Here is a 16,405-nt window from a genome sequence, read left to right on the forward strand (position 1 = left end):
GTTTTTATTTCAGATTTTCAGCGTCTGCAGTTCTTTGTTAATTATAAAATAATATATGATCAGGTGAAGTGGGTGCCTGGTAGTACTGAGCTGCTAGTCAGCTGCTTCCCTATTGTAGATTTTAATGCAGGATATTGACATGCCCACTAGATTCATAATAATATTTCAAAGCATGAACAGCCTTTGATGGTGGTTTCCAGAGCGGGCTACGGAGAGGAAATTATCTGACTCTCACCATTCCTTTAAAAAGTGTTGTGCAATTCAGTCCTACTTGCAAACCTTTTTATCGGTTCCAGCATCAAAACAAATACAGGAAATCCCTTTTCCAGATGTTTCTGAATTCACAGAACTGGAGCCCAATGGGACTGAAAATCTATTGTCAAAATTTTACTCAGCCTTTATTGAACTTGCACTGAGTTATTTTTAGTCTCTTTTACAGTCCCGCTCGTCACCAAGAACCAATGAGACCTCAGTGGTAAATTTTCCAGGGTCTGCAAGAAGCAAGGTCAGAAGAACAATAGTCCTGCACATGAATTCTGAGAATTTGAGCCTAATTTGGTATTCATTGTCAATCCCCCCACTTGACACAAGGCTTTGTGCGAAATAACCTGTCATATCCGTTCAATAAGAAACAGACTTCTTGTGCTGTTGTTTAGACCATGGCTCTTCTAGTGAGGTGAAGGCGTCTTCTTAGGCAGTCACCTGGGATCAAGGATGTCTTATTTCCACTCTGGAATTTTGGGTTAAGTCAAGCAAAGTCAAATTTATCATCATGTGCACAAGTACGATGAGGCACAGATACAATGAAAATCTTGCTATATATGAATTCTGCAAGACAGTAAAAGGAAGAAACTCTGCAAAAACAAAATCAAGACCATAGTGCAAATACAATTGCGTTGCTGGGTTGACTGATTAATTGATTGGTTGATACTTTATTATCACATGTGACACGTCGCAGTGAAATTCTTTGTTTTGCAAACCATACACAAAGTATGCAAAGAGTCGCCACATGTAGGGTGCCGACAAAGTTACAAAGTACAATTAGGGTTGTGATAGTGGTCGTAGGAAAATTGCCGTTCCTAAACAGGTTTATGGGGTTGGTAAGACCACACATGGAGTACTGTGCACAGTTGTGATCTCTTAACACAAAGGATATACCTGTTATTGAGAGTGCAACAAAGATTTAATCAACTTGTTCCAGAGATGACAGGTTTGCATGTCAGGAGAAATTGAGTACACTAGAACTGTGAGTTCCAAATAGATTTTGGAACAATGAGTGATTTCATTGAAATGTACAATATTCTTAAAGGACAGGTGCATGGTTCCTTGAAGTCACAGGTAGATAAGGTGGTCAAAAAGGCTTTTGGCACTTTGGCCTTCAACAGTATTGAGCATATAAGTTGGGAGGTCATGTTGTAGTTGTATAAGACGTTGATGAGACTACATTTAGAATATTGTGTTCAGTTCTGGGCACCATGTTATAGGAAAAATAATGTCAATCTTGAAAGGGTTCAGAAAAGATTTACAAGGATGTTGCCAGTGATAGAGGGTGTGAGTTATAGGCAGAGGTTGAGTAGGCTGGGTCTCTATTCCATTCAGCGCAGAAGGATGAGGGGAGATCTTACAGAGGTAAACAAAATCATGAAAGGAATACATCGGGTAGATGCACAGAGTCTTTTGCCCAGAGTAGGGGAATCGAGGACCAGAGGACATAGGTTCAAGGTGAAGGGGAAAAGATTTAATTGGAATCCGAGGGGTAACCTTTTCACACAAAGGGTGGTGGGTGTATGAAACATGCTGCCAGAGGAGGTAGTTGAGGCTAGGACTATCCCATCGTTTAAGAAAGCATTAGACAGGTACATGGATAGGACAGGTTTGGAGGGATATGGACCAAGCACAGGCAAGTGGGACTAGTGTAGCTGGGACATTGTTGGCCGGTGTGGGCGAGTTGGGTCGAAGGGCCTGTTTCCACGCTGTATCACTCTACAACTGAAAAGGCTAGAACCCCAGTTCACAGCTTCAAAGTCAAGGGATGGCCATTTAGGACTGTGATATACATAGATGTAATCACAAAGGCAGTATGCCAGCACCGATATTATCTGAGAAGTTTAAAGCTTGTCACCAAATACTAGGACAAATTCTATGGTTGCAAAGTATCCCGACTGGCTGCTTCATGAACAGGTGTCATATTCCAAATGCTCTGCAACATAAGAGGCTACAGAGAATGGTGGACTCAGTCCAGTCCATCACGGGCTCAGCCCTTCCCAGTATTGAAAGCAACTACAGGAGGCGATGCCTCAAGAAGTCAGCATCTGCCATCAAAGGGCAGATAGGCGATCTTGCTTACATCACCAAATAGGCGATGCCCTTTTCTCACTGCTACCATCAGGCAGGGGTACAGAAGCCTGAAGTCTCACACCAGCAGGTTAAGGACCAGCTACTTTCCCACAACTATCAGGTTCTTGATCCAACCTGCACAACCATAATGCTACCTCAGCATTGGAACATTATGGACCTCTTCCATTATTCCATTGGACCACTCATTTCTAATTGTCTATTGCATGAATGTCTTGTTGCTTTCAGTCTTTTTTCTTTTCATTGTCTTTTAGAATTCATGTATAAATTATGTATACCGTTGGGTTTTGTCTGAGACTATGTGCCTCTGATGCTGCTGTAAGCAAGATTTTCATTGTACTTTTACCTTACTGTAATTGTGCATATGACAATAAACTCAAAATAGACATGAAACGTTGGAGTAACTCAGCAGGTCAGGCAGCATCTCTAGAGAAAAAGAATAGGTGACATTTCGGGTCAGAACCAATTTCTGGATGGTATACCGGGCCGACTCCTGCCGACCTGCGTATCTTGTACCGTTTCAGTCTGAAGACGGGTTCTGACCTGAAATATCACCTATTCTTTTTCTCCAGAGATGCTGCCTGACCCGCTGAGTTACTCCAGTATGTTGTGGATATCTTCGGCGTAAACCAGCATCTGCAGTTCCTTCCTACACATTCTTGGCAATAAACTCAACTGGACTTGACTTGATGAGGAGATATTTCTCCACTCAGACGGTGGTAAACCTTGGAGTACTGTATCTCAGAAACCTGTGGAGGCTCAGTCATTGTGTTCATTTAGAATAGAATTGATATATTTCCGTATATTAAAGAATCAAGGAATATGATAACCATGTTGGTAAATGCCATGGAGATAGGAGATCGATCATTATCATAATGAGACCCTTCTTCATTCTGAGAGTCTGAAGATGGGTCCTGTCATGAAACGGGACCTATCCATATTCTCCAGAGATGCTGCCTGACCCGCTGTGTTACTCCAGCACTTTGTGGGTTTTTTTTGTAAATCAGCTTCTGCAGTTCCTTATTTCTACTTAATGAGATGCAGAGCAAGGTCAAAGGGTCATCCCTTTCCTGATTTTTATGCTCATATGTCTATTTTGGGTTCGATGCCTGAACAAAACAATCCACTCAATGGGACTGACAGTTATGAATGTACTTATGGGCTCCATATGCATGCTGTTGACCTGGGAGAGGCACTGATCCTGGTTTATTTACCTTTCCAGAACCAGAGGTTTTAGTGGCGAGTACATTGATAATATATTTCCAGCGCCTGTGGTGCTTGCTAAAGATAGCCATGGATTCAGCAGCAGATTATTGGGCAGGGCTCAGTGCTGCCCAGAACACCGCACCTTTCATGTTGGATCTGAGTTGTTGATCTCTAAATGTGACCAAGGACTGTGCTGGCTCAATGAAGGTGACGGGAATTTCATCACCAAATGGAGGCTCCCGAAATATGAGAAGTGACTCATGCTTGAGACTTGAATGTGGGATGGCTGTGTGAAGAGGCAGTTTGGTCAAGGACCTTAGTCTGACAGACATTGATTGGGAGGCCTGTTCCCTTGTGTATTTCAATGAAAGCATTGATGATAGCTGGGAAGTCAGCCTCCAAATGCAGGCAGAAAGTCTCGTCTGTTCATAGTGGTGCTGCAGTTTGCAAATGAGGTTCTGGAGTGCGGTTGCCGTAGTTGAACATTTTCCCACGAGCTCCGAGGATTGGCACCACTCCAGTGAGTGTAGGTGTGGAAGGCTCATGGTTACAGGCACACGGCATTGAAATTGTTCTTAGTGGTGCTACGGGTCTCAGGCATATCAGAATGGGATAAGCACAGTTGTATGTTCTAGACCGTGCCCCCAGTATCGGCTCCCAACACTGTGGTCGGGATGTCAGCCACAGGCCCAACCAGAGCAGTGGGCAGGCTGTGGGGTAGTGCGGGGAACCCTCCGTGAGACTCACCACCTCGCTTCTCACTGAGGGCTGAGAAAGTAGAGGAATCAGGGAGGCAAAGTGGATTGAGAGAGTGGGATCCAGATAGACTGTCAATGGTTTTTGAGAGGAGGCGGGCTGGATTGTGATTGGAGATTGAGTCTGAGAAGGCGTAAGTGATCAGAGGCTAAGAGGGAGTGGGAGGTTGGATATGAGCTGGTGTGGGTGATCATGGAAACAACGAACTGCAGATGCTGGTTTATACCAAAGATAGACACAAAGTGCTCAGTAATTCAGTGAGTAAGGCAGCATCTCTGGAGAAAAAGGATGGGTGACGATTTGGGTCGGGACCCTTCCCCAGATTGGCAGTTCTCCAGAGATCCTGCCTGACCCGCTGAGTTACTTGAGTCTATTGTGGGTGATCCTGGGTTGGGGGGTGTAGCCACTGAAGGTTGGAGGAGTGGATGATTTGGGTGAAAGGAAAAATAGTGTCAATGGTTTGGGACCGATTGTCTGATGATTTCCCAGGTCTGTGCGGTGGGAGTCAGACCACATTATCCTGGAAATGCTGATGACAGGGACTCTAGGACACAGTGGTCCAAGTTCCCCCACCATGTTGCGCAAGAACAGCTTGGGATCACTTACATCAGGGTGTTGGCGCAAAATGCTGGAGTAACTCAGTGGGTCAGGCAACATCTCTGGAGAAAAGGAATAGGTGACATTTTGGGTCGGAACCCTTCTTCAGACTGAAAGTAGAAGTGGTGGGGGGGGGGGGGTGAATAAAACTGAAGGCGTGAAAAGGCCAGAACAAATTGGGGCTGGCAAAAGATGACCAATGAGCAGGGTGTGTCAGGTTGACTCGATATAAGGCAATGTGGAAATGCTCAGTATGGTGCTTCACTCATGGGGGAAGAAAAATTATTGCACATTGCTGAAATAAAATCAGCCCATTGCAAATGAATTTACTGACTTAACAGAGCTGTACTCAGACAGAAGCAGGAGATGCTTTGAATCCCATCAGCTATTGGCAACATCAATGCAAACATATTAAATCATTTCAATTCTTGTAGGACGACATGGACATGGGAGAGTGTTGTTCCCCTTTGATTTGGGAGTTAAGAACCAAGGGTTACAGTCACAAAATAAGGGATCATCCATTCAGGAGAGATAACAAATGACTGTACCAAAAAGACAAAGCAAATCTTTGCAATTCCCCATCCGGAAGGTTCATCCTGAGTACATGTTTCCAAGAGACCAATACATGTTTGGACATTAAGAGAAACAAGGGATATGGACGGAGCAGGTAAGTGATGTGGAGATTAAAGATTGCTCATGATCGTGTTGAATGGAGGAGCAGAAACATAGGGCCACCTCCTGCCCCTGTTTGTTATATCCTTGCTTGTGTCCTTATCTTTGTGGGACCATCCTGTAAGCAGCAATGCTGTTTGGTACACTGCGACGGCATAAGCCGAGCATACACACTGCCTGAAACGTATCGAAGATTTGGTCCCATTTCAGGATCGAATGCTTTCTGATTCTCATCATTGTGCTCTCTTGGCTAGGCTGCATCTCTCTTGCCTCAGAGGTCTGTGGTCATAATCCAGAGGAACCTCAGACTAGGGTCCTGCGACCACTGGATACTGAGGTGGAACAACCTCTTGAACGCTTCACTGAGGCATTGTTTAAAGAGGAAACATGAGTGGTGTTGATACACTAAAGCAAATGTATTGGAATGCTGGTAGAGTGAACAAGAGGAAGGCGTATCAATTACAGTTACTGTATATGATGATGAATAAAGTACATTTTTGAAATAAAACATTGTTTTGTCCTTACATTATGGAAGGCTCCATGTAAAAATGATTTCTTTGTACACATGCATTAACCTTTCTCTCCAGTCATCCAAATATAAATAGTCCCTGAGTTGCCACATTTTTTGTGAATGCTTTTCACCAATGTCTTCATCCTACAAACCTTTCCTTCACTCCACAGTTTTCAGAGCAGACAGTAAAATTTTAAAACTGTCCCCAAAGAAGGGTAAAAATTGTAATAACAAATAATGAAAATATTATGCTCCATCTGGAAATACTCAACAATTTCAATATTTCCCTTTCTGTAAAGGATAAACAGGCAATGTTTTCAGGTCAGATCCCTTCAATCAAGTTAGCACTCTTTCCTTGCAATATAAATGCAATTCATTGTTGATGTTGCCATGGTCTGATAAAGATCCCTTACATGAAGCATTAACTTGCTTTTTGTCTTCATAGATTCTGACTGGTGTCAACAGTTGTCTTACCTAGATATACTTTCATACACAAAGTAACAGATGTGTCAGTACTGGAGACCAGGAATACAGCCAACCGTTGCCACGCAAGCCTTTTGTATCTCTTCATTCATTAATTAACACCAATCTTTACCATCCATTGCAAACTAATCAATGGCTCAAAGATGAAAATAGTGCCATAGAGACAGGATACCGTTGATTAATATTGTACAATGCTATTATAAGCAATTGATCCAGTTATTAAACAAATCAATCCTGTACCGTTCTAGTGGGTTGAACTGTGGTTCAGTGGATAGGACACCAGTCTCATTTGGGAGGTTGCATGTTACCCCAGTGCAGAATGCTGAGCGCAGGATTTGGGTCTAAATTCCAATGTACCACCTTGAGGGTTGCATATGGAGACACACATTAAACTGGATCCAATCCACCCTCTCATGTGGATGCAAACCAATTCCGTGGTGCTATATTGTGGGAGAACAGGAGTTAAAGCTGGTGCCCTGGGCAATACGTACTGCTCAATGCATTATAAAAAAACTCCAGACTAATTGTCTATTAACGTTGCTGTTGAGTGCATGGTGCTAATTAGTAGTTCTGCTCCAATGTCCTGGTTCTGGCAAGCTTCACCCTTTTACCAGGCTACTAAAAGCTACCAGTTCAACGGCTTTTGATAGCCAAGATAACACACTAACATCTAATGTATTAATCAATGTTGGTTGGTTTGTCATTCATTAGATATTTTCTTCAGCCTCTGGCAGGCTGAACCACAGTGCAGCAAGCACCTAATCCAGGCAGTGTTCGATGTCCTGCCCAGCCCATCCAACCTCTTCATCTGGGGCAAAGCGGAATCTCAGGATTGTCCGCAATGCTCAGGCAAGGGGACGTTGGAACACATCCTGACCTGCTGCCAAAAGGCTCTTGGGCAGCGCCGGTACACCTGGCGCCACGACCAGGTTCTGAAACCCATTGCAGAAGCCATCAGCATGGGATTCAGCAGCTGCAGACGAGCTTGCCCCTCCACCCAGATGATCACCTTTGTGAAGGCTAGAGTGCAGCTGCCAAGAACCACAGCAGCCAAGAATCCGTCAGGGATCCTAGCGACTGCGCAGGACTGGCAGCTTTCTATAGACCTGGTGAAACAGCTGGTGACCTGTTGACAGGACACAACGCCACGACCACCCTGAGGCCAGACATCCTCCTGGTCTCAGATGCGACCAAAAACATCGTCTTGTTGGAACTGACAGTGCTGTGGGAGGACCGTCTGGAGGAGGCCCACGAGAGGAAGAAGACCAAGTACGAAGAGTTGGTCATAGACTGCCATAAGCAGGGCTGGAAGGCAAGGTGTAGGCCCATTGAGGTTGGTTGCAGAGGTTTTGCAGGGAAATTGCTCTACAAAGCCTTGAGTACACTGGGCATCACCGGAATGGAGAGGAGAAGAGTCATCAAGAACACCACAGAGGCAGCGGAGAAAGCCTCAAGATGGCTCTGGATCAGGAAGGAGGTCCACGGGGAGGAGCGAATGCCACCTGAACACAAGTTGTGGCTGGGTCGCCTGGGCGAGGGTGTCAGATGTTGAAAGACCCGAAACACCCAATGACCCCAGGTTACATCACTGATAATGTGTTCAGGAGCATCAAGAGGTGTATTTATCAATTATTATTATCATTGAAATCCCTGTTGAAATCTATGCTAGAAACAGTATTTGGGGTTTATAAATGACCTACCAAAGCATTTTTGCATAAAGATGCCATCATCTTTTGTACCAGTAACTTTCAGTTAATTATCCTAGGTCCCTGGACTTCCATTCCCTTTTTGGGCGTTATAAATCTCACAATTTATAATGCCCCCTTAATTGTGTTTAATGTGTAGGTGGACTCTATCTGTATCAGTCATTCATCCTTTCTAATTCTTGGCATGAAATGAGGCATTTCAAACATTGCGACTGTGGATGCATTTTGAAAGTAACCCGCTGGAGGTAAAGTGCTTTGGAAGATCCTCAACACAAAATAAATGCAAGTCTTAGTTTCTTCAATTTTGTCCTTAAAAGAGGGCAAGATTGCTGGTGTCGAATCAAACTGGCATTTTTGGACTTTGAATCATGATAGCACATTTAGAAGGATATTAACCTCAGGTGAACTAATGATGTAGCTGGTGGAGCCACTGCCTCACAACACCAGCGACTCACATTGAATTCTGACTTCCACTGCTGTCTTGTGTGGAGTTTGTATGTTTTCCTTATGGCCACGTGGGTTTCCCTGGATGTTAGTTTTCCTCCCACCTCCCACAGCCGTACAGGTTGGTTGGTTAATTGATCGCTGAAATTGTCCCTCATGTTTAGGTAAGTGGTAAAATCTGGGAAAGTTGATTGGAATTTACGGAGATTAAATGGGAGTGGTGCACAAGTAGTGCAAATATGTGCCTGATGATTGATGGAGACTGGTGGGCCAATGGTTTGTTGAATGGTAGGAAGAGACTGGTGGGACAAAGGGTCTCTGAATGTTGGCAGAGACTGGTGAGCCAAATGTGCTGTTTGATGGTCGCAGAGACTGTTGGGCCGAAGGGTCTGTTTGACAGTAGGCAGAGACTGGTGGATCAAAGGGGCTCTTTGATGGTAGCAGAGACTGGCGGGCCGAAGAATCTGTTTGATAGTAGCAGTGACTGGTGGATCAAAGAGCAGTTTCTCTGTTGTCTGACTATGACATTCTACATCTGTCAAGTTGCATTTTTGTTTTATCCATTTGCCTACAATTCAGTTCCCCTTCCTTCCCTCCGTTGCACTGAACCTTGATGGTGGTCAGTGCCATGCTTGCCACATGACTGTAGAGCCTCCACCCAAGTGACCATGCATCCCTGGATTGCAAACAACAGTTGGAAGCCATGCATCCCTGCTCTTGTAAAGCAAGAATCTCTGAATTAGTTGAGCTCCTCAGAGACCCAAGGGGTATTGGGGTGGCATTAACTGGTCTTAGTGCTGGACAGGTGAGGTGAAGGCATGCAAAGAGATCAAGAGGAAGAACAATTTAATCTTTGCCCCTCTTCCCCCTCTCCAGTACAATTCATCTCACCTACAAAGCATAGGCCAGTTGTAGCACCCCAATAGTCCCTGAAAGTCACTGCGTTCAGCTGCTGTGCATAGAGCAGAACTGAACCCGCCAAAAGCAAGATTGTAGGCGGCAGGTTGTAAAACAAAGCACAACCTTTCAACTGCATAAAACAAATGTACCATCTCTATTCTGAGCACTGAGCCTTGATATTTCTCGTTATGTCTCAGCACCTCTTCTCTGGCTGTTATTCATCACCACCAGCATCCTGGGACTTTGGGGCCCGAATATTACAAGCCCCAGGTGCAGGGAGCTGTCAGCGACAAAGGGAAGCTTATTCTCTCCGCACCACCAGCACTAATTCCCTCTGTAAATCACAATCCTGACAGAGGGGGAGCGGCACTGGACAGACATGCCTGCTTCACTCCAGATCCCACTCCCATCCTTACATAAGGTGGAGTTACAACACCGCACTACCTACACCCTCACAACACCCTTCCTGCCTCACCTCCACTCTCTCCAAAACAGAAAACCGAAGGGGAGCCTTTAGTTCAGATCATACAGACATGAAAATAATGCAAGTTTCAAAGCAAGGCCATGTCAGGGGAGGGGCATGGGAGAGGGAAAGGTGAAAGAAGGGAGAGGGAAGGGGGAATGGAAGGGAGGGGCAGGGAAGAGAGTAGGGAGTGTAGTTGAAGGGGTTTGGGAAGGGAGAGAAGTAGGGGAGGAAGGGGAGAGGGGTGGCAGGGGGAGAGAGGAGGTAGGAGGGTGGTTGGGAGGGAAGGGGGTAGGGGAGGGAGAGAGAAGTAGGGATGGGTAGGATGGTGCAAGCGAGGGAAGATAGGGTGAGAGAGGGGAGGACGGGTGGAGAGAGTTAAGGAGGGATGGGCAGAAGAAAGGAGAGGTGCAAAGAGGGAGGGGTGGGGGGAGAGGGAGGAAGGGGCGTGGAGAGAGAGGGAGGGGTGGGGAGAGGGGAGGAAAAGGAGACGGGAGGAGAAAGAGAGGGGAAGGGAAGGGTGGGAAGAGAACGTAAGGCACGAGGGTGTGCGCAGTGGGAGAAACGCCGGCCACACACTCGCAACACAGCCGCAACTCGGAGCGGCATTTTTATCGAGGAGAGAGAGGGCGCACATTCTTCAGCCCAACCCTCGCTGTGCTCAGGCGGGGAGGGGGTCTGAGAGCGACAGTGGGAGCTGAACAATGAAGGGTCTCTCCTGACAGCCGCGACTTCCACTGGGAACAGGGGAAGTGGCCTTGGAATGGGATCAGTGTCAGGAGTTGGGAGTCTCTCCGCGGGAGCAGCATTAGAAATGCCGGGGGTCGAGAGGGTGTTGGTAAACCTGGGCGAGAGGGAGAAATCCAGCTCAACAACTCTTCCTGCCCAACTCATAACTCATCAGCCACGGGTTAAATGGATGCAAATGCCCAACAATCATTTGATACACACACACACACATGTATATATCTGTTGAAGGGTCTCGACCCGAAGCGTCACCCATTCCTTCTCTCCTTCTGACCCGCTGAGTTACTCCAGCATTTTGTGTCTACCTTATATATATATATATATATTTTTCAATATATGTATATATATGTGTGTGTGTATATAAATATAGATTATATATATGTATGTCTATGTATATATGTGTGTATATATACACACGTAACATATATACACACATATGCACGTAGACATACATATATATAATCTATATTTATGCACACACACACACGGACACAACGCTCTGGCTTCTCAACCTATATATATACACACACACACATATATATATATATATATATATACACACACACAAATATATATATGTACATATATATATATATATATATGTACACACACACAAATATATTTCTAAAGCAATTAAAAGAGTGAATTTCTCGCAAATGTAGAAGAATTTTGGCCGTCATCTTTGCTAAACAGAAAGATAACAAGAGAGAGAGGGAAGGGATTGGAGGACTGGGAAGGGCAGCATCGATCAAAGTGCCTCCGACGTGACAGGCAGCGTGTGTGACAGTGAGCGTTGTGCAGCGCAGCCTCCCGCTCGCCTGCCGTCGCTTCTGGCAGTCCCCAGCTCTCCCTACACACTGCAATGCAGTTCTGAAACTGGACCCTCCTCCCCGCACGAAGAAAGAAGCGCGGGCCGATATTCCTCCCAACTCGTGTGCCCACGAACCAGGTGGTTTGGCGTCCCGTACACCAACCCACCTCGCCCCTTCCCGTTAACGATAGGCAATACTTTGCAACTGACCTTTGACTTGGGTCTCGTATTCTGCGGTGATCTCTTTGTCCTTTTTGAATCTTCCTTGAGATGACATTCTGGTCAGTTGGTGAGCAAGTCTAACTCCTCTTGCGTTCAGCTTCAGCAGGTTGAGAAGCCGGAGCGTTGTGTCCGTGTGTGTGTGTGTGTGTGTGTGTGTGTGTGTGTGTGTGTGTGAGTGACAGACCTCTAAGCCACACTCCGTGTCGGTTACACGCTCTGATATTGATTGGGGGGAAAAACACCTCCTCCTTCGCCGTCCCCTCCGTTGCCCGCCTGGTCTAGTGGGATAGGAATCTGCAAACACACACTTCAATGCTCCTCTGTGCCTGGATTCATATCATTTAACAGGCTCGGGAGATCTTTTCGCAAAATAAACCTTCCGAGTCCAAGCTGAGCAGAAACATCGCGCATCTATCTATCTGTCTGTATAGTCTGTCTATCTATCGGTGTCTATCTGCCCTACTGTGGATCCCGGTGGGATGCGATTCAGTGCAGCAGGTCCTCACTGCCTCGGTTCTGGCCGGCCCCTCCGCCTTGCCCGCAGCCTCTCATCCCGCTCCGCTCCGCTCTCCCCTGGGTCACTGAGTCTCCCGACCGCAACTTAATCCGTTGCAGAGCACCGAACTGCATTTGAGTGAAGTGAGAGAAAAGATGTCTGAAGCCCGAGTGTTTGGTTACCGCAGGCAGAAGCTCCTCCCCACCCGAGACGTCCAGTCCTCGGGATAAGCGGGATCCTACAGGACGCGCTGTGAATTACATGGGGAACAATGTGACTGCAAGGCGACCCCGCACTTGCCACACCCCTCCCTCATCTACTCCTTTACTCCCACCCCTGCCGCCAGCACTGCACTGCGGGCAGGGGTCGGGCAAAGCCGGCCAGGGTCAGGTCCGTACTGTCCCGGGACCTGCGGGAACATCTGATCGCTGTCGCCCTCAAACCCAGGCCGAACTGAACCGCGGCTGGGTGTGGGTTAGTGCCACATTGCACAACCATTACTCAATCAGATTGCACTTCGATGGAACTAACATGAAATGATCCATTGCCACCCCGGGGCCACTCTAACTACTGCCCCCGCCAGCTTTTTCTACCTTCCCACCCCTTCCCATCAACTCTGCCTCCCAACCCCTTCTCGACTCCCTGCCCCTTACTCTGTGTTCACCTGCACTGCATCCTCACCTCCCAATCCTCTCCTTGACTTGCCTGGTTCCCACCCACAGACACCTCCACACCTCCCACATTCCAAAGTAGTGCAGGGTTGTAGGTTTTTTGGCTTCTGTAAATTGTCCCTCGTGTGTAGGATAGAACTAGTGTGGGGATCGTTGGTCAACGTGGACTCAGTGGGCCGAAGGACTTGTTTCCACGCTGTATTAAACTAAATTCTTCCACACCTCCTCGCCACTTCCTTTACCTCCTAGTGTACTGCCCAACAAGTCTACTCCTGTTCCCATCCATTCCCATCCACACTCCTGCTCATCTATTCCACACAATCCCCCACCTCTGGCCCCCAGTCACCCTACTCTATGCCGAACAACCCTATGCCCTGCTCCCCAGACTTACTTTATCCACTGCTTCTGCTCACCCACTCCTTCATCACTGGGCCTTGCTCTATGCCTCCACCCCACTCAGAACCCTGTCCCCATCACTCTGTTCCCTGTCTCCACCCATCCACTGCTGATGAATGCTACCTTCTCATCTACTCTGCCTCATTACTCCGCAGTAGTTAGTAATTAAAAGGATGTCCCTTTAGAAAGGAAGAGAGGAGGAATTTCTTTAGACAGTGGGTGGTTAATCTGTGGAATTCTTTCATAGCCACAGATGGCTAAGGAGGCCAAGTGATTGGGCATTTTTAAAGCAGAGATTGACAGATTTTTTATTAGTAAGGGTGTCAAAGATTATGGGGAGAAGGCAAGAAAATGGGGTTGGGAAGGAACGATAGATCAGCTATGATGGCAGGGTTGTAGTTTTGCTATTGAGGGCGTGCAGCGTAGGTTTACTAGGTTCATTCCCAGAATGGCGGGACTGTCATATGTTGAAAGACTGGAGCGACTAGGCTTGTATACACTGGAATTTAGAAGGATGAGAGGAGATCTTATCGAAACGTATAAGATTATTAAGGGGTTGGACACGTTAGAGGCAGGAAACATGTTCCCAATGTTGGGGGATTCCAGAACAAGGGGCCACAGTTTAAGAATAAGGGGTAGGCCATTTAGAACTGAGATTAGGAAAAACCTTTTCAGTCAGAGAGTTGTGAATCTGTGGAATTCTCAGCCTCAGAAGGCAGTGGAGGCCAATTCTCTGAATGCATTCAAGAGAGAGCTAGATGGAGCTCTTAAGGATAGCGGAGTCAGGGGGTATGGGGAGAAGGCAGGAACGGGGTGCTGATTGAGAATGATCTGCCATGATCACATTGAATGGCGGTGCTGGCTCGAAGGACCGAATGGCCTCCTCCTGCACCTATTGTCGATTGTCTATTGCTCCTCTGATTTATGAACTTATGAAGCTTCCTCTTCCCCAGTTGGTCTCCCTGCCACTACTCTCGTGAATGATGGATGTTTATCACATCTAAGACATCTCATCCCTTTCCTCTATGCCCTTCACTTTCCTGTGTGGGTATAGCCCTCTCCTTTGGTTCTTAAGCATCATTTCAAAGCACACTTACTCTGTCTATTCCATGCTGATTTAAGAAACATAGAAAATATGTGCAGGAGTAGGCCATTCGGCCCTTCGAGCCAGCATTGCCATTTAATACGATCATGGCTGATCATCCAAAATCAGTACCCTGTACCTGTTTTCTCCCCATATCCCTTGATTCCGTTAGCCCAAAGAGCTATATCTAACTCTCTTGGAAGTATACAGTAAATTGGCCTCCACTGCCTTCGGTTACAGATAATTACACAGATTCACAACTCTCTGGATGAAAACGTTTTTCCGCATCTCAGTCCCAAATGGCCTACCCCTAATTCTTAAACTGTGACCCTGGTTCTGGACTACCCCAACATCGGGAACATTTTTCCTGCATCTAGCCTGTCCAATCCCTTAAGAATTCTATATGTTTCCGTAAGATCCCCTCTCATCCTAAATTCCAGTGAATATAAGCCCAGTTGATCCATTATTTCATCATATGTCAGTCCCGCCATCCCGGGAATTAACCTGGTGAACCTACGCTGCACTCCCTCAATAGTAAGAATGTCCTTCCTCAAATTAGGAGACCAAAACTGCACACAATACTCCAGGTGTGGTCACACCAGGGCCCTGTACAGCTGCAGTAGGACCTCCTTGCTCCCATACTCAAATCCTCTCGCTGTGAACACGCATGCTTTTAATGTCCCGTGCACAAGAAATTTCTTATAAATTGCTCTATATGTGGGTGTTCACTGAAGTCTGGGAGAACATTACTAATTTTTGTGGTAAGTATTGAATGTTACTGTTAATTTAGTTAATTGGGATTTCTGTATTAGTTTGCTCAAGTCACCAATTAATTGACTCGTGAGTGTTAATGTTCCGTGTTATGTAATATTCCACCATGCATTTCACAAATACTTTGAAATCTCGAGGGGATGTCCCAACATGAAAATGAAAATGTCCTGACCCGTAACGTCATCTCTCCTTTTTCTCCAGAGATGCTGCCTGACCCGCTGAGTTACTCTAGCACTTTGTATCTATCTTTGGTATAAACCAGTATCTGCACTTTTATGTTTCTACATGGGAATGTTACAGGTCAGAAGCTATAGCAAACTATAATTTATTTTCCATGTACAGTGGTCCTACCATCACCAAAATAAATCTCTGAGTGAAGTTTCTTTCACTGCTGTTGTGCGGCTAATTTTATATCTCTCCACATTGAAAATGACATGATTCCTTTCACATTAATTCCTTTGTTACTCTTAGAGTAGCTGTTTCGATGCTTTTATTTTCATTTTCTACTTACGTTGCAATTTTTGGGTCACTGCTTTGGTCAAAGAAACACTTGCACCATTTTTGCACCCACACACATGCTCCCCTTTCAGTTTTTTTTGCTCATTCTCTTCTTAGAGCTTGGTTATGGTGCATATCAATTCCTATCTCAACAAGAAGCTGGACCCACTACATTTTGCCTGCTGCTACAACAGGTTAATGGAAGATGCAATCTCACTGGCTCTCCACTCTGCACTGGACCACTTGGACAATAAAACACATGCGTTAGACTATTATTCATAGACTACAGCTCGGCATTTAACACCATCATCCTCTCCAAGTTTGTTCCCAAGCTCACTAAACTAGTTCTCTGTACATCCCTCTGCAACTGGATCCTCGACTTCCTCATCAACAGCCAACAATCTTTGCGAATTGGCAGCAAAACCTCCACCTTGATAACCATTAGCATAGGAGCATCTCAAGGCCGTGTGCTCAGCCCCCTGCTCCACTCATTCTACACTCATGATTGTGTAGCTGGATACATGGCAACATAGAAAATAGGTGCAGGAGTAGACCATTCGGCCCTTCGAGCCAACACCGCCATTCAATATGATCATGGCTGATCATCCAAAATCAG

At 46.0% G+C, this 16,405-nt stretch overlaps 1 protein-coding gene across 1 annotated transcript in view; it reads right to left on the reverse strand.

Moving 5' to 3' along the window:
* The window catches only part of srgap3 (SLIT-ROBO Rho GTPase activating protein 3), a 208,672-nt gene extending 196,087 nt beyond the window's left edge, over positions 1 to 12,585 (reverse strand). Inside the window, exon 1 of the mRNA XM_078414390.1 lies at positions 11,862 to 12,585. Within this exon, the coding sequence (XP_078270516.1) occupies positions 11,862 to 11,928 (67 nt within the window). The 5' untranslated portion in view covers positions 11,929 to 12,585. The remainder of the gene's footprint in view (positions 1 to 11,861) is intronic.
* Positions 12,586 to 16,405: the final 3,820 nt, after the last annotated feature.

Source organism: Rhinoraja longicauda, chromosome 17 (genome assembly GCF_053455715.1).
Source record: "Rhinoraja longicauda isolate Sanriku21f chromosome 17, sRhiLon1.1, whole genome shotgun sequence".
Lineage (NCBI taxonomy): Eukaryota > Metazoa > Chordata > Chondrichthyes > Rajiformes > Arhynchobatidae > Rhinoraja > Rhinoraja longicauda.